The sequence below is a fragment of the Drosophila miranda genome (assembly GCF_003369915.1).
Source record: "Drosophila miranda strain MSH22 chromosome Y unlocalized genomic scaffold, D.miranda_PacBio2.1 Contig_Y2_pilon, whole genome shotgun sequence".
NCBI classification, from domain to species: domain Eukaryota; kingdom Metazoa; phylum Arthropoda; class Insecta; order Diptera; family Drosophilidae; genus Drosophila; species Drosophila miranda.
The window spans coordinates 28705006-28726722 of record NW_022881614.1 but is presented as its reverse complement, the minus strand read 5'-3'; the positions used below and the strand labels follow the sequence as shown (position 1 = coordinate 28726722).

Sequence of the window (21717 nt, the reverse complement as noted above, 5' to 3'; positions counted from 1 at the left end):
CTCCGCTTTGCGTCTGCCTACCGACGTCGGCCGAGCGAAGCTGCGCTTAGCGATCGGAGCGGCAATGTAAAGGGCAGGCAAGCCACACTTGCAATTTGGATGTCACGCATTAAAGAACATATCGTAATTTTATTTCTGCGCCGAGTTTTATTTAATTCGAAATAATTAGTCGGCCGATTGGGGATAAAAAACATTATCTCCACAATATGTTTATATTATTTTTAGAAAAATACATAAAATATTCTTATTATATAAATATGTATTCGTATTATTAAAATTTCGCCTCAGCTAATTTTACCGCAGCAATTAAGTCATCATCATCTTCATCCCGAAGTAGTTCCTGGAGTTGAGATCTTTTATCATCATCCTGATTATCTACTAAATCGAAAATGTTGTCATCATCCGGGAAAATGTATGATGGATTATCATTATTAGGCGTTGCATTCCTTGGGTCATCGTCGTCATCATCCCATTTAATGTCACTTAACCAGGTCAAGTTGCTCTCGAGATAGGTTTGGGTCTTAATCCCAAAAATCAAGGACAGGTCTACGGAGCTCGGCTGAGAGTCCAGATTTATGGTTGATTCCGGTTGGGAATCGATAAAAATGATTTCAAGGTCATCCATCGTTGTTGAAAGATTACTAGTTTATGTACTAGCTGTTAGCTGTGAGTAGTTATTATATAGGCATTTTGCTATGGGACAGTGTTAGGTACACAAAGGAGGAATATAAATTATAGAGAAAGTAGAAAGGTTCAAGGGCATCGAATCCGTTTTTCAGGAAACACTTAAAAAATACCTCTAAACTATCACATTAGATTCATTGCAAAGGGATGACCTACCTGTTTGACGGTTGTTTGAATCGCAACACGGGACCAATCGTAAAAACAGGTTCATTGACAGTAAGAGGGAGGAGAGAGAATATAAATGAGCGAAGGATCGATTTGAGAGGATTTTACATGGTTGAGAAACAGGATTGAGATCGAAGTTAGTTCACCTTATCACCGATAGGTGGCGCCACCAAGTAGTAAAGGATAAACTGGCAGAGCTAGAAGCCAGTTTCATTCGAGCCAGTATATCTGTGTGTGTCAACGCAAAGCCAACGTCAACGCAAGACAATTGGATATCGAGGCATAAAACGAGTGAAATCTGATTTGAATTTAAATCGGTTAGCTGTTGATGACACACGTATAAAGCCAGATAGAAAAAAAAGAAATGAACAAGCTTCCAGTGAGGGCTTGCACAGCCAGTGCATCCAGCCTGAGGCGAACTGTGTCAAGGATCAGTGGCTCGGGCCTGCTGCCAAATGAGAAGCAACGTGTAGAGATCCGCGACAGCTCCACGGGCGTGGCCGCCTGTCCCCTCTGCTGGAACCAGAGGAGACAGCGGCGCCGACAACGCCACGAATACACTCCACTCCCGAATGGCAGAACGCTCTGCCCTACAATCAGATACCTGGACCCAAGCCCCTACCCATTCTGGGCAATACCTGGCGGTAGGTACTCGTATAAGAGTCGCGAGACACAGAAACGAAAGACTCGAGCAGCAAACGTACTTTCACTCTACGAATTGCAATTCCATTTCCCTGCACCAGAGCCACAGCCACAGCCACAGCCAGCCACTCTACACTCTCCGTTTCACTTGACCCAATTAAGCATCTTCAATAAGCACTGCTCATGATGATGCTGGTTATACCCGATATTCAAAATGAGTATTGGGGTATATTAGATTTGTGGTAAAAGTGGATGTGTGTAACGTCCAGAAGCAATCGTTTCCGACCCCGTAAAGTATATATATTCTGGATCAGCCTCAATAGCCGAGTCGATTGAGCCCTGTCTGTCTGTCCGTCTGTCCGTCCCCTTCAGCGCCTAGTGCTCAAAGACTATAAGATCTAGAGCAACGATGTTTTGGATCGAGACTTCTGTGATATGTCACTGCTACAAAAATATTTCAAAACTTCGCCCCGCCCACTTCCGCCCCCACAAAGGACGAAAATCTGTGGCATCTAGATTTTTAAAGATACCATAAAACCAAAAATCGTAGAGGATGACTATATGTTCTAGATCGTAAAATCTCAATCAGATCGTATAATTATTATAGCCAGAATCAAGAAAACAATTTTATTCTTTCTCGCCCTGTCTCTCTCTAACACACAGGTTTCATGGTCGGTTTTGCCAATTGCAAAATATGAGTTCAAGGATCTCAGAACCTATAAGAGCCAGAGCAACCAAATTTGGTATCCACACTCCTGTGATATCGGACCTTGACCGTTTCGTGTCCAAATTTCGCCACGCCCCCTTCCGCCCCCCCAAAGGACGAAAATCTGGGGCATCCACAAATCTCAGAGACTATTAAGGCTAGAGTAACCAAATTTGGTATCCGCACTTCTGTTAGATCTCACTATAAAACGTATATCTCAGAATTTCGCCCCACCCCCTTCCGCCCCCACAAAGGACGAAAATCTGTTGCATCCACAATATTGCACTTTCGAGAAAACTAAAAACGCAGAATCATAGATAATGACCATAACAGATTTTCTGTCTCTCTCGCACGCACTCTTTGTCGTGTCGTTTAATATTAGCGGCGTCTGCCGGAGGAGAGCCATACTGACTTAGTATCGGGTATAACCGTAGAGTTGCGGTCTCCGCAGCAACTCACAACGTTCCCCCTCGTTATATCTCCAGTTTCCCCTAAATATATCGTTACTTAGCCTTAAGAACAGAGAATGCATACAATAAATGTACCACCAATAAAGAAACTCATTCCCCATATCGTTTCGCCTACCGTTTCACGACAGCCAATCCCACATTCTCGTACCAACACATTACCCCCACCTCTAACGAAAAGCTCCCGAAGCACTGACAATTAGCCGGTAAGAACGCCCCCCACACCAACACATTGCCCAGCGTTTAGCCGAGACACGAACCGTTAGCCGGTGACAACTCCCCACCGGGCCAACACATTACCCCCACCTCTAAACTTAAGCTCCCGAAGCACAGACTAGCCGATAAGAACCCCCGCCCCTTGCCTGCACGGCTTCGGGACACTCCGCGAAGCGGCAGCCAATCCGAAGCCGACGAAGACGAAGACACGTAGATACTGATAAGTTAGAGATCGGCGGCAGCGAAGTTTTCCCGAGCGCGCAAGCGCCGAGCAGACTTCACTTACGCGGAGACCCGGGCCGAGTATAGACGTTGTCCCGCGTGACAACTAGTTAAGAATCCTTCCGGGAACGTGACGAAACGACAAAAGAAATATTCAATGTAACAAATTACCTGTGTAACTAGCAAGCAAATAAATCATTATTGTAACGAGAACCAACCCCGTGTAAGTCATTTTTGGGGATCCAAACCCCTCCCCGGTCACCAACAACTACTCGCCAGCGAGCCACACTCACCTCCACTAACCCCCGATCAATCCTCGAAACCCCCCCTCACGCAGGTGTGACACGCCCTGCGCCCCTCTCTCGACCCCCACAGGTGTGACTCGCCCTGTGACCCCTCTTTCCCGACCCACGCAGGTGTGCCTCGCCCTGCGTCCGCCTCTCTCTCGACCCACGCGGGTGTGCCTCGCTCCGCGCCTTTCTTCTCGACCCTCACGTCCGCCCAGTAAGACGAGCCGACCGCCCTTTCGGAGTTCCTGCGAACTACAAATTTCTTGTAGGAAGAGCCCTGGACAGGACTGAGCTTACCTCAGCCTGGAAGAGGAGACATTACAAAGTGAAACCTTTTGTTCAGCTTATTCAATGTTTCAGGTGTTTTAGGTTTGGCCATCTGGCGCAACATTGCAAGAGTGGAGCGAAATGTTTCAAATGCGGACAAGATCATAGCAAAGATATTATCTGCTCAGGGCTGGCCTGTGCTAACTGCAAGGGGGAACAAGCTGCCACCCACCCGCAGTGTGAGGCCAGGAAAAAAGCGTACGCCATTCAAAAGTGTATGACACTGGAAAACCTAACTAGAGCTGAGGTCAAGGCTAGATATCCGATCCTTTTTGATAGAACTTCCCCAACCTAAGGGATCAAGGGGAATTTCCTAGACCCAGTTGGCAATCTAACCGCTCCCCTGAATTCTTAAATAACAGCTTAGAGTCCGACAGGGAAATTTATTCTGTCACCTCTTTCGCGGAAGTGACCAAATCCAATAGGGTTGCCGCCCGGAACGCAGAGGCGGCCAAGGCAGCAGCCAACATGGCAGAGTGGAAGAACTCAATAAACTCAGACTGCGTCCAAATGAGCGAGAAATTTGTTAGATCTTCATCCGTGGCATCTTCTCTGGCCCAGGATAAGCTAAACGCACTAGGAGCCAAACTCACAGCGTTCCTGATTGATCCAAACAACATCATTAAAGGGGATTCTTTAGCGAATAAATTTATTAAGGAAATTAGAGAATTTGTCAATGCTTCCAACGCAGAACTAGATAGGCGTCAGATTGCCCAAGGGATGGCAGTTGGTTCTCAAAACATCCAACAATGAAGATTCTTCAGCTAAATATTCAAAGTCTGACACACAACAACAACAAACAGCACCTCTCAATGTTCCTAGGCAAGAACGCAATAGATATTGCCATCCTCTCAGAGATTTGGGTGCTGAACAACGCGAACTGCAGCATTTTAGACTATAACTTTTTCTGCAGGCCCAGAGAGGACGGCTACGGCGGGGTTGGCATCTACGTCAGGAAAAGCATTCAATTCAGCATTTTAAAAATAGAGACCTCTATTTTAAAAATAGAGCGCTATAGGTGCGTTCACGACGATCATTTGCTTGCTTTTGCCGTGCCAGGTCTCTCTCCCGTTGCCCACATCGCCTTTTCAATTTTTTAAAATACCCGACGCTGCAGCTGTTGCTCCGTCGGCTCTCACGTAGCTGGAATCAACTGAAGTTTGGCCTTACCTCATTTCAGCCCACCTTGCATGCCGGCGAACTTGTTTGAGCCGCACCACCGACTGTGGATTGCATTTACTTGTGGAAGGTAAATATTTGTATTACATGTTGATATACTGATATGCATATACTCGTAGTACTTGTACTGTAAGTTTATAGCACTAGGAAGGAGGTTAGTAAAATGGTAAGCCCGATAGAAATAGTGTGGATCGTGGGACTGACTGGGCGAGGGATATGGCTAGAGACAAAGGGTTGAAGCAATACACCATTGGGCATATTCCACTTTCAGAAATGAAATACTTTTGATCGAAGCTCTTTCTTGAGCAGTCCACCTGTCTCCGTAGTGCCGATTTCCCAGCCCCAGCCCCAGCTCCAGCTCCCCCTCCCACTACTGTGCACACAGTTGCTGGCGCGTGCCCAACTAGTTTCTTGCTTAAGTCTTTCGTGTCGTTTCATTTCGTTTCGATCTGAAACGAGCCGGGTTGGATTGGACATGTCTGTAGGTTCGATTCGCTTAACCGTTAGGGGATAGATCGCTTCGGTTTGGCTCGGTTCGGTTCGACTGTGGGGGAGCCAGCTGCCTCCGACGCAGCGCCCTGTCCCTGGCACCGCTTGGTGGCTGTTGAAATGTTTGGCCCGGCAGCCGGTTACGTCTGCAATTGGCTCAAACGAAACTGCAAGCCAAATTATGCATAATTTTTTTTTGCGCCACGCCTCGCTGAAGTTTTGGGAGTTGCACTCTCCACCCATATCCCATGTCCCACGTTCCATATCCCAATTTTCACAAGCCCGCACTCCCCCGAGCATGGGATCACCCTTCCGTCTATTACTGCGATTATCTCTGATTGCCAGCGCACTGGAGGCCTGCCATCTGCATCTTCCGATTGTGGGTATTGTGTCGCTTAGTCTCAATCACTGAGTTCCCAGCAGCTCTCACAATGGGCTCTTCCCGCCTGTCTTTTATTTCTTGCCTCAGTGGTTAGCCTTGGCCCGGCCAATTTGCTGGGAACAGGCACAGGCCTCAATGACAACCGTACCCACATTAATCATAAATTCAATCACCATTTTTACATGCATTCTTGCCCCATAGGGACAGTGAGCAAAGTTCAAGAGACAAGATACAATATTGGGCTGAAGCCTCGAAGAAGCGAACGCGAAATGTCGAATACCCTTGAAAGCAAACCCAAGCCATAAAATGTGGACTGCCTGACAACAGACTGCTGGTATAATTCCACAGCTTCCTACGATATACTTTGGCAATTACATTAATTCGAAGATGAAGCTCGAAAAAATAGTCCCACATGCCGGGAAACATCCTATAGGAGACCCAATGAAGCAAAGATCGGTTGGGGCCTGAGCTGCTGCTGAGCTTTGCAGAATTGGTAATCGATTTACGATCGATGCTTTATGTCTCCCGCTGATGACAATACTCATAAAATCTGGGCACTGGCCAAGGCCAAAATGTCTTGGCCACATCTCAAGGCGAGCAAATGCATTGGAATTCCATTAAAAACAACAGAATTGCAACTGAATTCGACTTGCACTTGGAAGAATGTCATGAACACGTGCCACATGCAATCACATGTGGCTGCGGCTGCGGCTGGGGCTGGGGCAGGGGCATGGCCATCCACTTCTTTACCCGACGTCCGGCATCTGTGAATTGCTGCTGCTTTGGGTTTTCTTTGTTTTACTCTGCTTTTGACGAATGCAATTATCTGCATCGTTTTCTGGCTTCGTACAGATTCCTACCACTTCTTACGAGCACTAGTATGTGTTGCAGTTTTTGGCAGCGAAAATTGGCCAATTAAATCTCCAACAATTGCTGCAACAACAAGGCACAAGCCAACTGCTTAACCCTTTAAAGACTCGAACTAGTTAAATATAATTAGTCAAAAATTTGAAATAGTATAAAGTAGGGTAGAGATTGGTCAAATTGGAGGAAATTTTCTCAGTTGTAGCTTACTTATGTGTTGTTGTAGCTGATCTGGAGGGAAAATTAGGAAACAGTATTCTTTTCTACGACGCTTCTTCAACGAAACCGCCAAGACGACAATCGAGTTGTCTGAATCCACGGAAATAATTCGAAATATGAGCAACAGTTGTTACAGTTGATCGCATGCAATATCTCTTAGCTGAAAATTGTATGTTGTGTCGTAAGGGGTTAATGCAGCTAATCTGAAGGTCTCAAGGCGCAATGTAATTTCAGTTGTTGCACCTGTCATTGCAGCCGAACGTGAGCGTGACACACTGAACATTCCATGTGGTAAGAGCAGCGTGAAAGAGTCAGAGCTAGTGGAGTGGAGTGCAGTGGAGAGTGCTGGAATGTGGCATATGGGTACATATACCCTGAGTATGTGCCATAAGCCAAGTATTTTGCTAAAGGGCCCAGTTTGGCGGTCATTTCTCCGTCGTCCCTGCCGTCCTCTTCTCTGCGACCTTGCCCGAAGTGTTTGTTGCTGTCTGTGTTTGCTTTCTGGTTGACCCCTTTTCGGGTGGGTGGCTCACCGCACTTCCACATCATCCTTAATTAGCAGTATATTTTATGTACATAAATATGTGTTCCAGCAGATAATAATTTCCACATTTCGCATCGCTCTGAGCTACGTGAAACTGCACGGCAGGCACTTTATTGTATTGGTGACATTTTAACGGCACTTAACGAATGACCCCGGGTTAAAGAACCATTTTAAATTGACAATTTAGAATGAGAGATTCTTAATAAACTGATGAACGTGTTGGCTATTATGAAATGCATGAAATCGTCTAGTTCTTACTTCCGCAAGGTTCCAGAATGAAGGCGAAAGAACTATGTGGATGTATGATAATCTGTATTCATGCATCGATTAATGTCACATCGATCCGTCCGTCAATATGTCCATCAGCCTGTCTAGTGTGGTGGCGCCTCCACAAGCTTCGCTTGCCTGAAAGTAGATCCCATTTGCGTCACCCGCTCTTAGCCAAACGTGTAATTTGTCCAATTTGACCACATGCTTCTTTCTTCACCAAATTGGTATCTCCATTATACATTTGAGGGGGGGACCCGTGCCCCGAGACCCGTCCCCAGGATATTCTGCAGGTGGTTGGGCTTTATGGCCATTTTAAGACGCCATCTAATTGCGCCGCCTGTCACATGCCCACGGCCTCGCCCACGCCAGGAGCATCGGGCAGCCGACTGGAACCAAACCACTATAATCAGTGGCGACAGCGCCAATCGCAGGGGCGTTGAACAGCACCTGACTGGGCGGACTGCGTAACGTGGGGCAGTTGGGAGCGGTTTCTTTCGCTCTTCGGCGCTGATAAGCAGCCCCTGGTACTCTGAGAGAACTCGCGTAGAGCGAGCAGGATTTTTGATTTGGCTGCCGTTACTGTCATCAATATTTGGTAACAAATTCCAATCGCATGGCATTCCAATTCCAATTCCATGCAGGTTGATTGCACCTAGCCATTTGGCAGTTCCAAATTCAGGCGCAGACGCTGTATCAGCGTCTCTTCCCTCCATCGATTCGCCTGGCATTACGTAAGCTCCCAGCCAAGCTGCTACCTCTCTTTCTCCGCATGATTCAGCCGCACACAGCTTTTCAAACTAAGAAAACTCTGCTAATGGCGACATCGTAAGACGTTTTAAGTGTACACTACAAGTGGAAAAGGCTGTGCGAACACCATGTGACGGTGGCCAGAGCCACTCTTTTGATGGTTACTGTCTTTCAGCAGTAATAATCTGACCTATTCGTAGGAACTCTGACAGCACTCGACGCAGCATTGCATCCTGTCCCAGGACAGCTGTTCCTCTAGGAGGACACAATACCGGCTTTCTCCGTTCGTCTGGCGTGTAGTCTATACCACAAAATTGGAAATAATATGGTCCAGAAAAGATAAGATACTAAATACCAGAATGTAGTCTATGAGGAAAATTAGGGAAAATTTGAAAGAATGCTCGAATTCCAGCGTATGATCGTAAATATAGGATTAGCCAAACTTTGTGTACAGATTTGATCTTAAGCTTTGTTAAACTTTAAATTATAGATACCCTTTTCGTTGGTAATCGATCTACAGAGTGTTGTCTAGTCATTAAAACATCACAATTACGCTTTCTTTTTGACTTATCCGAACCTGTCAAAAACAGCAGATAAGTTGAAGGATCAGCCGATGGTACATATCATATTTACTATCAGGTATCAGGTATAAATCAACAAACATACGTTGATCTATACCTGATCCAAAAACGTAGGGTGGGGGATGGTGTGTGCGTGGACTTAAGACATAAATAAAATCCAAATTCATGTTCGTTTGATGGTTTGTATCATACTCGTAATTGCATAAGTAGGCGTATACTTACTCTATTCCAAATTAATTGGACTGCGGTTAGGGCATCTCTGCTTCGTAGTACTTTCATTTGGCCAAGTCTTGTTTTTTGAGCCAACTTTTGTTGAGTTTTTGGTGTGTGGGTAAAAATGCAGCCAGAAACGAACCACGGTATGGAGCCATAGTGTCGTTGTTTAGCTGCGCTCCTGTGCAACAAATAGAAACAGCAACAGCAGGTGGACTTGTCACAACAACCAAAACAACAACAGCAGAAGCAACACCAACACCGATCAAGACCCACTCAAATGCCTCTCCAGATTTGTCATTCGCAAGCAAAATGTGTCATGGTACCAGGAGCAGCTTTTCGCGCTGGCACTGTGCCTCTTGCCATGGCTGTGGACGTGTTCCTGTTTACATTTCTGGCAATGTTTTGAAACGCGTATAGTACAACTGTATGCAAAAGCCGGTTTCATTGGGTTTGGGTCTGTCTGGCACAGCTTTGAGGCGCTCAATTGACACATATCCCATCCCAAAAAACTGCTTATCCATGTCTTCCCCGGTGCTGGTTGCTGGTGACCGCGGCTGTCGCGCTGGTCCCAGGGGACTCGGCTGTTAGTGTCAATGTTTGTGGCGCTAGCTGTGAATTCTAATCAACGTCTTGTTCAATTTGCTTCCATTCGCTGCCGATGACGCGCAGAAAGTTTTGGTTTTGGATGACGGTGATGTGCGAAATGGAAAGGCAAGAAGACGTAATGGGGTCGGTTTCTTTAGTGGTTTAGCTGCTTTTTATTGGGTAGATAGTGAATCTGAAAAACTGCCTTTGTCCAGAGTTCTGGGGGAGTCAGACCTGCCCCACACTGTGTAGACTCTCGCGGTGGATGGCGAACGTGTTTCGTGTGGCACAGAAAGCACGCCAGACACGTAACAATTAACAATTAAAAACATTAAAAGCCTCTTATACAACCCAGCAAAAACAACGGGCACTTCACACGCTTTGAACCTCTAGGGTTGATCCCCAACACACCCTTTATGAAATTCGAATCTACTTTTGACACATAACTACGAAAGACCGCATAATAGCTGCTATAAAGACGCCAAACGACAGCCAGCACTGACACCGAGAAATAAAGAAATGTTTATTCGACCATTATTTTGACCACCGAAATATCACATAACAGAACAAACAGTCTGATCGTAAATAAGAAATTAGTTTTCACTCGTTTTTTATCGGATCTGGAAACAAAATTGCTAGAAACTAGTTCCACATATTTTCCGAGTTTCCGAGCTAGTAAAGAAATAAAGTACCTTCATGCCTCGTATTTTATACGATCTGGAAGTCAAAATATCTGAAACTACCACAGTATTTAACTTGAGCGAGCGCTTGGCCGAAATTATGTTAATTGCACGGATGCAGCCCCTACTTGTATCTGTATCTTTGCATCTGAATCTCTGCATCTGTAGCTCTGGGGGCTGTGCGAATGCAAATTAGCCGCCAGAGCCCAGAGTTTGCCCTGGAGAATGTGTTTTGGTTTCGGGTTGGCATTACCACGCATAAATTTTCTTACGCCTGAACGGCTCCAGCGACCATTTTCCAGCAGGCCCCGAATGGTTGGGGCCTGTGGTTCCCCTCGGCAGGGAAAAGGACGAGTAGCAGGAAACGGCAAATGTTTATGCTGAAATATGCCGAAAGGATACTTTATTGAGCGAGAGGAACCGGCCGGGGGCAGGAGATCAGTTTGTTCAGCCACAAAGTTGCATAATTAATTTGTTTACACACATAATTTTCGTCCTTTGTGGGGGCGGAAGTGGGCGGGGCGAAGTTTTGAAATATTTTTGTAGCAGTGACATATCACAGAAGTCTGGACCCAAAACATCGTTGCTCTAGATCTTATAGTCTTTGAGCACTAGGCGCTGAAGGGGACGGACGGACGGACGGACGGACGGACAGACGGACAGACAGACAGGGCTCAATCGACTCGGCTATTGATGCTGATCAAGAATATATATACTTTATGGGGTCGGAAACGATTCCTTCTGGACGTTACACACATCCACTTTTACCACAAATCTAATATACCCCAATACTCATTTTGAGTATCGGGTATAAAAATAATAATATTATTGAATATCATTGCAAAGTGCAGGCGATGTGGTTGGTTGGTTCTCTCGAATAATAAATCCTCTTTCCACCGGATTCCTGCCCTAGTCAAAGATTAAGTTATGGTAATTTTCAAAGCCTATTATAACTTTTGGTCGACCCCAAAAAAGGCTTCTTTAACCCTATTAACTGTGTGAGAAATAGAGCGCTCGGCGACCTTGTCACCCCCAACGACTACATGCAGCTGGTGGCCGACCACAACCTGCGCATCCTGGGACTCCTCCACTTCGATGCCGGGATGTTCCAGTGCGTGGGCACCAATGCCGCTGGCAGTGTCCAGGCAGCGGCCCGGCTACGCGTCGTCCCACCAGGAGGTAAGTGGGCCCCCCGCCACCCCTCCTATCCCCTTATCCTCCTATCCCCCTTCTATATGTAGTCTCCCAGCCCGGTGTCCAGTATTTGTCCAGCTGTCGGATTCGGCCTGTAAAATGACTCTACGAAATTGAACGCCTAGCTCCACGTACCTCCAGACCTTTCAATTTGTACAAACATTGTCCTTTCATTGTCATCCTGCTTTTGTAAATTGATTTCATGTGTGTGTGTGTGTTGTGTATTTGTATTTGTATATTTATACCCGATACTCAAAATAAGTATTGAGGTATATTAGATTTGTGGTAAAAGTGGATATGTGTAACGTCCAGAAGGAATCGTTTCCGACCCCATAAAGTATATATATGTACGATTAATAATAATGTATCGTTTATTAATAGTGTTTTTCGAAAAAGAGTACAAAGTGTATGATTTAAGATGTGCAATTAATGAGTCTGTTCTTCCGACTTTTTGTTCAACTTTCTGCTTCTACTTCCAACAACCGACTCCCGTATCGATAACCCCTTATCGGTTAGGTCTTTTAAACATCGGTTAAGTCTGGTTATATCGGTTAGGTCTTATCGATGGTATCTTAAGTTCAAATGTTAATTTAGATGGGATAGTGCTAACTGCTTGATACACTGTCCTTTACATTCGGCCCTCCTGCTCATCTTCATCTGTCCCAGATAATAATATATCATCGTTCTCTGAGACAAAACGCCATAGCTTCATATTGTCACTGCTCGTTGCTGTGATATTTGGCCCCTCGACTTGAGCAACCTTTCTGACGTCGTAGCGACCGTTCCGCTTTACCTTGGTGACTTCATATGGGCCTAGATACTCGCTGGCCAACTTGCGTCCTGCGACGAACTGCGTCCTCTTGATCGCGACCATGTCTCCTAGTCTGTAGCCGTGCTCAGGTCGTCGTTTTATATCATAATTGCGCTTGTACACCTCTTGCGCCTTCTCAATGTTTTGTTTCGCTTGGTCACATGCGAATTAATCGCCATCTGGACCTGTGGCACATGCTTGTACCACTTCGTTGACTCCTGAGCTGAGAGCTTTGCGATGATACCCAAAATTGAACGGTTCACCCGCTCAATTTGACCGCTGCCTCTCGCCACACCTGTCGTTGTACACACATGTTCGACTTAGTTCTCGTTGAGAAACTCGCTGAATGCGTTGGATGTAAACGCTGCTCCTCTGTCGCTGACTATGTGCTTGGAAAACCAAACACAAATGACCAATCGCTCAGTCTCTTCACAACTTCTTCGTGGCCTGTTGACTTAGTTGGGAACAGCCACACAAACTTGTAGAATGCATCTACCACAGCAAAAATGTACTTGTATTGCTTGGCTGTCGCATCCATTGGTCCCAAATGATCAACGTGCAGCGTGTATAGTGGTGTGTCACCCTTGTCAATGCAATGAAGATAGCCTTCTTGTTTGCCCAACTTTTTGCTGAAAATTATACAACTGATACAATTAGTAATCAACTTGTTTACTTTCCGTTCAATTTGCGGAATCCAGTATTGCTGCTGAACTGAGTGCATTGTCTTCGCTGTGGAGAAATGACCAACTTCATGCGATCCTTGAATGATTTCCCTTTCCATCAGCCTTGGAACCACCAATACGTCATTGCCATTTACAGATTTGAAGAGAAGACCTCCTTTAAGCTTGTAGTCTTGATATGGGTGCTGCTTCAGGATCTCAACTGTGGCTTTGATGAAATCGTCATCCTGCTGTGCTTTCTTTATCCGAGCTGTTAGCTCCGTCGTCACGAACATGCATGTCTGCGGAAAACGACTGAGACAGTCCACGTGTCTCATTCTGTCCCCTGGGCGGTGTACTGCTTTGAATGTAAAGTCCTCCATATACAGAATCCACTGGGAAACTTCTCTGGGTATATCTGCTTTCGTTGTTGTCTGCTTAAACGCCGCACAGTCAGTGGCAAGATCAAATTTGATCCCCAACAGGTAGTGACGAAACTTCTTGAGTGCGAGGTATGCAGCTTTGACCTCCAAATAGTAACTGTGACGTTTGGACTCGGCTTGTGTAGTCTTTTTACTCCAATAGTAAATCGGGTGGAAATTGCCATCAAACTGCTGCAACAAAACTGCTCCGAAACCTTCCTTGGATGCATCCGTGTGGAGTTCCGTTGGCGCTTCTCGTGAGTATAAATGTAATACAGGTGCGATTACATGCAGATTCTTTAAGGTTTGTAGCGACTGTTGCTCTGCTTCGCCAATGTTGAAAACTGCTTCCTTCCTGAGTAGATTCGTGAGCGGCCGGGCAATTTGTGCATAGCCAGGGATGAACTTTCTGAAAAAGCCTGTGAGTCCCAGAAATGCTTGAACTGCTTTAATGTCTTTGGGCGTAGCAAACCGACTGACAGCTGCTGTCTTCTCTTTGCCGGGCCAGATTCTCCCGTCCTCAATGATATGGCCCAGAAAGCTAATGCGTGGCTGCATGAAGCTACATTTCTTCCACTTGATCTTTAGGCCAAACTGCGCAGCTGTCTTCAGGACCAACTTCGTCTTCCTCATGCATACCTCGGGCGACGCGGCGTAAACAATTATGTCGTCCATATAAAGCTGCATAATGTCAGAGTTGATTAATTCTTGAAAAATATAGCTTACGAACCGAATGAACGCAGCTGGCGAGTTCTTGAATCCGAAAGGCGCTTTATTAAACTCGAATAATCCCTCCTTTGTAACAAAGGCCGTATACGACTTGCTTTGCTCTTCCATAGGCACATGGAAAAATCCGTTTTCAAGGTCCATTATGGTAAACCACTTAGCCGACTGCAGCTTTTCCAAGACTTCCTCCATGATCGGGACTGGGAAGCAGTCCAGCAATACCATGCTGTTTAACTTCCTGTAGTCTACGCAAACTCTAAGTGTACCATCTTTTTTCTTCACGACGACAACGCTGCTCGCTACATTTTTCCTCTGGCCTGCACATACTTTTGCTTTTCAGTAAGCTCATATGCGTCGGCATTTTTTTCGAATATCTCAAACCATTTTTCTATGGGAACCGATTTTCCATCACAATCGCTCACAACTTTTGTAAAATTATCTGGAGCGATCTTCATTTCTCGTTGCTCATCGCAAAGCAGTTTCAAACTTAGCAACTTTATCATTTGATCAATCTTGTCATCAGTATTGTTTTCTGCATTTTCTAAATCTTCCATCTCGTTTGCACTCGGGCGCGACGTTCCTGGTACAGCTTCTTCCTTCTCTCTCTCTTTCCAGTGCAACGGCGGCGGTGTTTGCATCATTTTGCGGCTCTTTTCGACTTTTGTCTGTGTACCCGACGAGTGCTTGTCTTTTCTGTTTATAAGTGTGTATCACACACAACGTGTCTGTGCGTGTTTTTTCTGCTTGTGTACGTACTGCGCACGGACAAGGCGACGCTGCGGCGCGACAATGAATTTCACAATTTTCCAACCGAGGTAAACGACCGATCTTTTATTAAACTCCGTGTCTACTGTTAGGCTCACAGAATTTGGATTGTTCAACTTAATGTTTATAGCCACCAGCAACAACTTTACAACTTTATGTAGCTACAAACAACAACTTTAACAACTTTTCAACAATCCTCTTCTTGCATCAGCTTCTGCTTTCTTCTGTTTTTCTTTTTCATACACTCCGAGCTCTGTATTCGACGCGGACGAGCCCCCAAATGTAAGATTAATAATAATGTATCGTTTATTAATAGTGTTTTTCGAAAAAGAGTACAAAGTGTATGATTGAAGATGTGCAATTAATAAGTCTGTTCTTCCGACTTTTTGTTCAACTTTCTGCTTCTACTTCCAACAACCGACTCCCGTATCGATAACCCCTTATCGGTTAGGTCTTTTAAACATCGGTTAAGTCTGGTTATATCGGTTAGGTCTTATCGATGGTATCTTAAGTTCAAATGTTAATTTAGATGGGATAGTGCTAACTGCTTGATACACTGTCCTTTACATATATTCTTGATCAGCATCAATAGCCGAGTCGATTGAGTCATGTCTGTCTGTCCGTCTGTCCGTCCCTATCAGCGCCTAGTGCTCAAAGACTATGAGAGCTAGAGCAACGACGTTTTATATCCGAACTTCTGTGATATGTCACTGCTACAAGTATATTTCAAAACTTTGCCCCGCCCACTTCCGCCCCCACAAAGGACGAAAATCTGTGCCATCCACAAATTCAAAGATACGATAAAACCAAAAACGCAGAATCGTAGAGGATGACTATATCTTCCAGAGTTCAAAATCTGAATTAGATCGTGTAATTATTATAGCCAGAATCAAGAAAACAATTTCATTCTTTCTCGCTCTGTCTCTCTCTAACCTACAGGTTTCATGGTCTTTTTTGCCAATTGCAAAATATGAGTTCAAGGATCTCAGAACCTATAAGACACAGAGCAACCAAATTTGGTATCCACACTCCTGTGATATCGGACCTTGACCGTTTTGTGTCCAAATTTCGACACACCCCCTTCCGCCCCCGCAAAGGACGAAAATCTGGGGCATCCACAAATCTCAGAGACTATTAACGCTAGTGTAACCAAATTTGGTATCCGCACTCTTGTTAGATCTCACTATAAAACGTATAGCTCAAAATTTCGCCCCACCCCCTTCCGCCCCCACAAAGGACGAAAATCTGTTGCATCCACAATATTGCAGATACGAGAAAACTAAAAACGCACAATCATAGAGTATAACCATATCTATCAGATTGCTGAATCTGGATCAGATCAGACACATTTTTATAGCCAAAAGGAACAAATCAATTTGCAGTGGCTGCGCAGCGTCCGACGTCACGCTCAGACTGATTTTCTGTCTCTCTCGCACGCACTCTTTGTCGTGTCGTTTAATATTCGCGGCGTCTGCCGGAGGAGATCCATACTGACTAAGTATCGGGTATAAATGTAGAGTTGCGGTGTTCGCAGCAACTCACAACGTTCCCCCTCGTTTTAATCCTGTAAATTTTTGATTTTTTGAGATACATTTCGTGTGATTTCTCAAGAATCCACAAAAGAATATTAAAATAAATAAATGAAAAATATGTGCCACCTTTAAGGAGGCTTCTGCTCATGTCTCTCGGACTCCGTGGAGCATCAGGGATCATATCTTTAAACTAAAAGGCTTTGAGGACGAGTGCAATATTCTAGGGCCCTTCCGAATTGTTTTGTAATTAAGGCCACAGATTTTTGGTCGGAAAGAAAGCCTAAAAGCCTTCACGGAACCGATATTTTCCAAACCAAAAACAATCGATTATTATCGATGATGTTGATACTAGGCGTTACTGGTGCGCTCTCCCCATCGGATCGCAAAGGAGAATCGTCGGTAGCAATTAATAATAAAGAAATGTGATATAAAATGAATTTTGTCAATATAATTTATTAACTTTTGTTTTGTTTTATTTGTTCTTCTTTGTTTCCGTTTCCTTCGACACTTTTCCTTGGCTTATCATTTCCTCGACGCGACATCCATTCCCGAATCCCGTCCCAAAAGTGAAAATCAAACAACGCAAACCCCAAGGCCAGTCCACCAAGTCCCTGCAGACCTCCGGCAGTCCAGTGAAACGACGACGACCGTACAGCTCGGGAGAGCAGCAGCCGCTGCGCACCAAATCGGGGGCCAGCCTGTGCTCGACCGAGGACTTGGACGAGGACGAGGACGGGGACGACGACGCCCAGGACAGTGGGACGACCACGCGGCTCCTGTACTCCAAGACCCTGCTGGACAGCCTGCAGCACTCGGGGAAGGCCTCACGGCCCGAGCAGCCGCTCAACGATCGCAACTTTGGGCGGAACGAGGCCAGCGCCCTGCGGCGGGAGAGCAGTGCTGGGGACAGGGGCAACAGCAACAATGACAACGACCAAGACGACGACGATGACGACGAGTACGACGATGACGAGACGAAGGAGGCACTGATCGCTGCCTACAAGCACGGCGATGATCCCCAGAAAATACTGCCCTCCTGGCAGAGCAACAAGCACAAGAAATCCCAGCCACAGCAACAACAGAAGCTGCAATTGCCATTGCCCCCATCCTTCAATTTTGCGTCCCCTCAGATTCAAGCGAGCAGGAAGCGAGCGCCAATGCCGCCGCCGGGAGTGGAGTGCCACTGAAAAGTCTGGGCAGCGGACTCCTGGCCCGTCTGCCCAGCCAGCCCCGCGACCTGGCGGCTCAGATAGTCAAGCCGCGGTTCGTCACCCTCAGCTGGGCGGAGCCCCTGCAGAATGCCGGTGAAGTGGTCTACTACACGGTCTACTACAAGATGAACAACAGCGAGAGGTGGGTATCTGATTGCTTCCTGCTTTTGACAGACGGCTGGCATCCTTTGGCAGAATTAAAACTCTTTTCCGTTTCTGTTTCTGTTTAGGGAGCAGAAAATGGTGACCAACTCGCACGACGACCTGCAGGTGAACATCCAATCGCTGCTGCCGGGCAGGACGTACCAGTTCCGTGTGGTGGCCAGCACGAACTTCGGCAGCGGCGAGTCCTCTGCCCCGCTGGAGGTCAGCACCCAGCCGGAGGTGAACATAGCCGGACCGCCGCGGGCCTTTGAGGGCCATGCGCGCAGTCACAGCGAGATCTACGTGCGCGGGGAGGAGCCGGCAGTGACCAACGGAGAGATCCTCAAGTCTCGCGTCTACTACTCGGAGGTGGAACACGCACCCGATGCCATAGTCGCCCCAGACCACAGGCTAATCGAACCTTTGAACCCGTTTCAGAACGAAAGCGGAGCTGATTTGTACCACGATAGCACCGCCATGGAGGCACTGCTCACCGAGCTGCGTGCCTACACGGACTACGTGATCAGTGTGGTGCCCTTCAATCGGAACGGCATGGGCGGTCCCTCGGCCGAGATCAAGGTGAAGACGTTCTCCTCAACGCCGTCGGAGCCGCCCAACAATGTCCCCCTGGAGGTGACCAGTTCCAGCGTGAGTATACCCTTTCGTCTCTTTGGGCAGTCTATTACAGTTCACTGGGAGCCACCCGCCGAGGAGGATCGCAATGGCCAGATAACAGGCTACAAGATCCGGTATCGCAAGTTCAAGGACGCGCCGCAGGTGAAGAGCACGCCGGCCAACATACGCTACTTCGAGCTGAGCGGACTGGACCGCATTGCCGAGTACCAGGTGAAGATTGCGGCCATGACGGTGAATGGATCCGGGCCGTTCACGGAGTGGTATCGCGTCAATACGCTGGAGAACGATCTGGACGAGACGCAGGTGCCGGGCAAACCGATTTGGATCAATATACATCCGGGAGCGGAGAACATCGGCCTGCACTGGGGTCCGCCGCAGCAGCCGGAGATCAAGATACGCAACTACGTGCTGGGCTGGGGCCGAGGCATACCCGACGAGAACACCATCGAGCTGAAGGAGACCGAGCGCTACCACGTGCTCAAAAACCTCGAGTCGAACACGGAGTATGTGGTCTCGCTGAGGGCGCGCAATGTGATGGGCGATGGCCCGCCGATCTACGACAACATCAAGACCCGCGACGAGGAGCCCATCGACGTGCCGGTGCCGCTGGAGGTGCCCGTGGGCCTGAGGGCCATCACCATGTCGAGCTCCTCGATCGTTGTCTACTGGATCGACACGATGCTGAGCAAGAACCAGCACGTGACCGACAACCGCCACTACACGGTCAGCTACGGCATCACAGGATTCAGTTGCTATCGCTACCACAACACCACCGATCTCAACTGCATGATCAAAGACCTGCGGCCGAGGACACAGTACGAGTTCGCCGTAAAGGTGGTGAAGGGGCGCCGCGAGTCCGCCTGGTCCATGTCGGTGCTGAACAGCACCTACCAGAATGTGCCAGTGACGCCGCCGCGGGAGGTAACTGTGCGCCTGGACGAGGAGAATCCCCCACGGTGATCATCCAGTGGATGCCGCCGAAGCACACGGTGGGCCAGATCACCGGCTACAACATCTACTACACGACGGACACCACGAAGCGCGACTGGTCCATTGAGGCCTTCACCGGCGAGGAGACCATGCTGATGCTGTCCAACCTGAAGCCCTACACCACCTACTACTTCAAGGTGCAGGCGCGCACCACCAAGCAGCAGGGCAACAACAATGCCCCCTTCTCCGCTCTGGTGTCCTACACGACCACGGCTGCGGTGATCATGCAGGAGGCGGACACCATTGCCAAGGGCATCGACAACGAGCAGCTGCTGTACATCATCGGAGCCACGGTCGTGGTGCTGCTGGTTGTCCTCTTTGCCATTCTATTTCTCTGCCGCAGCAAGCCCCAATCGTCACCGGAGCATACGAAAAAGAGGTAAAGTCCTAAGAGCTACGGACCCTGTCCCACTTTCTGACCTGTTTTTCGATTTGCAGCTATCAAAAGAACAACGTGGGAGTGCCGAAGCCCCCAGATCTATGGATCCATCACGAACAGATGGAGCTGAAGAACATTGACAAGGGTCTGCACACGGTCACGCCCGTTTGCAGCGATGGGGCCTCCAGTAGTGGGGCCCTGACCCTGCCCCGCTCGGTGGTCCACAGCAAGTACGAGGTGGAGACGCCTGGCGGAGTGCCTGGGCATGTGACCAACTCGCTGGACAAGCGCTCCTACGTGCCCGGCTACATGAGTGAGTAGCAGACCATTGGGTTCTTTGTCCGGATCATCAAACGCCATTCCCCGCCAGCAGCCACTTCGATGAACTCTACGATGGAGCGCCCGCAGTATCCGGGCTAGCTGGCCCAAACGCCCGAGCACCGCTACGGGGGCTACGATGCCAGCTTCTGGTTAGTTAACCCCCCCCCCCCCCCCACCGCCCACCATCCCACACACACACACACACCCAAAATCTAGTCAAGCACTCGATTCAATTTAGTTCAGAGCAATTCAGAAGCACCACAAAATTCTCATCTAAATTCGAAACAGTTGTTGTGTCTCCGGTCTTGCGAGCTTGGGGATATATAGTTATAGTTGAAGCAGAGGCATGGGCACGAGATCGCGATGGGGACGTATTGATTCCCGTGTGACGGTCAATTTGGGGCGAGAGCCGTCGATGAAGATGATCAAGCTCAATCGGCAGACATTGGAGCGTCGCGTGGACCACCAGCTGATGCTGATGTCGTCGCCGGTGCCGTTTGTTAACTTCATGAACAAGTTCCGCCTGGACGAGATTCTGATCAACCACCAGGCCAGAGGGGTGTTCAGCATGCGCGACTCGGCCACCGTTACCGAACTGGCCAGCTACACGTGGAGCATTATGTCCGCCAGCGACCGTCTGCCGTACACCCGTCTGGCCGTGAAAGCCAGGCAGATTCAGAACGCGCGCAAGCTTTACTTCCAGGGCAACAGCGTCAGTCGAGTAATCGCCAGGAGGGCCCTGGCCCACAACTAGGGCCATAATTCGTTCGAATCATATGAATTTGTTAGCAATATAAAGCACAAACAAAACAAAACCTTAACTAGATCTAATTGTTTGTCTTTGCTCTCTCCTCCCTGTTGAACTGTTGCAGCAATGCCGGCAATGGAGCCGCTGGCAATGGCTGTGTGTCCACCATCGAGAGTGCCAAGCGCGGGCATCCGCTCAAGAGTTTCAGCGTTCCAGGGCCACCGCCCACTGGGGGAGCCACGCCCATTAACAAGCACAGTGAGTATCTGGTCCGTAAAGGCGATCTTGTGGCGCCACTGACGCTCGAACGACCTTGTTTCTTTCAGCTCCTGCCATAACAATACGTCCACAGAACCAGTCGCCCTACAAGAAGCCATCGTTCCCGGCCGCCACGCCAAATCGCTTGCAGGGCGGCGGGTCGGTGGCACACTCGACCGTCGAGATCCAGAGACTGGCACCGAGCACATCCACAGAGGAGCTCAACCAGAAGATGGCCAATCTGGAGGGTCTCATGAAGGATCTGAGCGCCATCACGGCCAACGAGTTCGAGTGTTAACAGTGAAGCGGCACCTGCAAATGAATGAACGATCGAATTACGAGAACTGTAAATACGAACGACGCCGCCATATACATATTTAAGCCTAGATACACACATCCATAACTATAAATAGCATCATAGTATAGTTAGTTAACGATTAAGCAAC

General features: G+C 47.8%; 2 protein-coding genes across 2 annotated transcripts; both read left to right on the top strand.

Moving 5' to 3' along the window:
- Nucleotides 1–1213: 1213 nt before the first annotated feature.
- On the top strand, nucleotides 1214–21671 carry LOC117193925 (netrin receptor DCC-like). The gene is given in 12 exon segments (XM_033398593.1): nucleotides 1214–1345; nucleotides 1429–1493; nucleotides 11485–11654; nucleotides 17179–17667; nucleotides 17703–17937; nucleotides 18026–18308; nucleotides 18378–19527; nucleotides 19530–19944; nucleotides 20004–20257; nucleotides 20318–20414; nucleotides 21138–21271; nucleotides 21340–21671. Coding segments are annotated over 12 exon segments (3654 nt in total). The 3' UTR covers nucleotides 21570–21671.
- LOC117193279 lies at nucleotides 20483–21084 on the top strand. Its single transcript, XM_033398022.1, has one exon. The coding sequence runs from the start codon at nucleotides 20612–20614 to the stop codon at nucleotides 21017–21019; it is 408 nt and encodes a 135-aa protein (XP_033253913.1). The 5' UTR covers nucleotides 20483–20611; the 3' UTR covers nucleotides 21020–21084.
- Nucleotides 21672–21717: the final 46 nt, after the last annotated feature.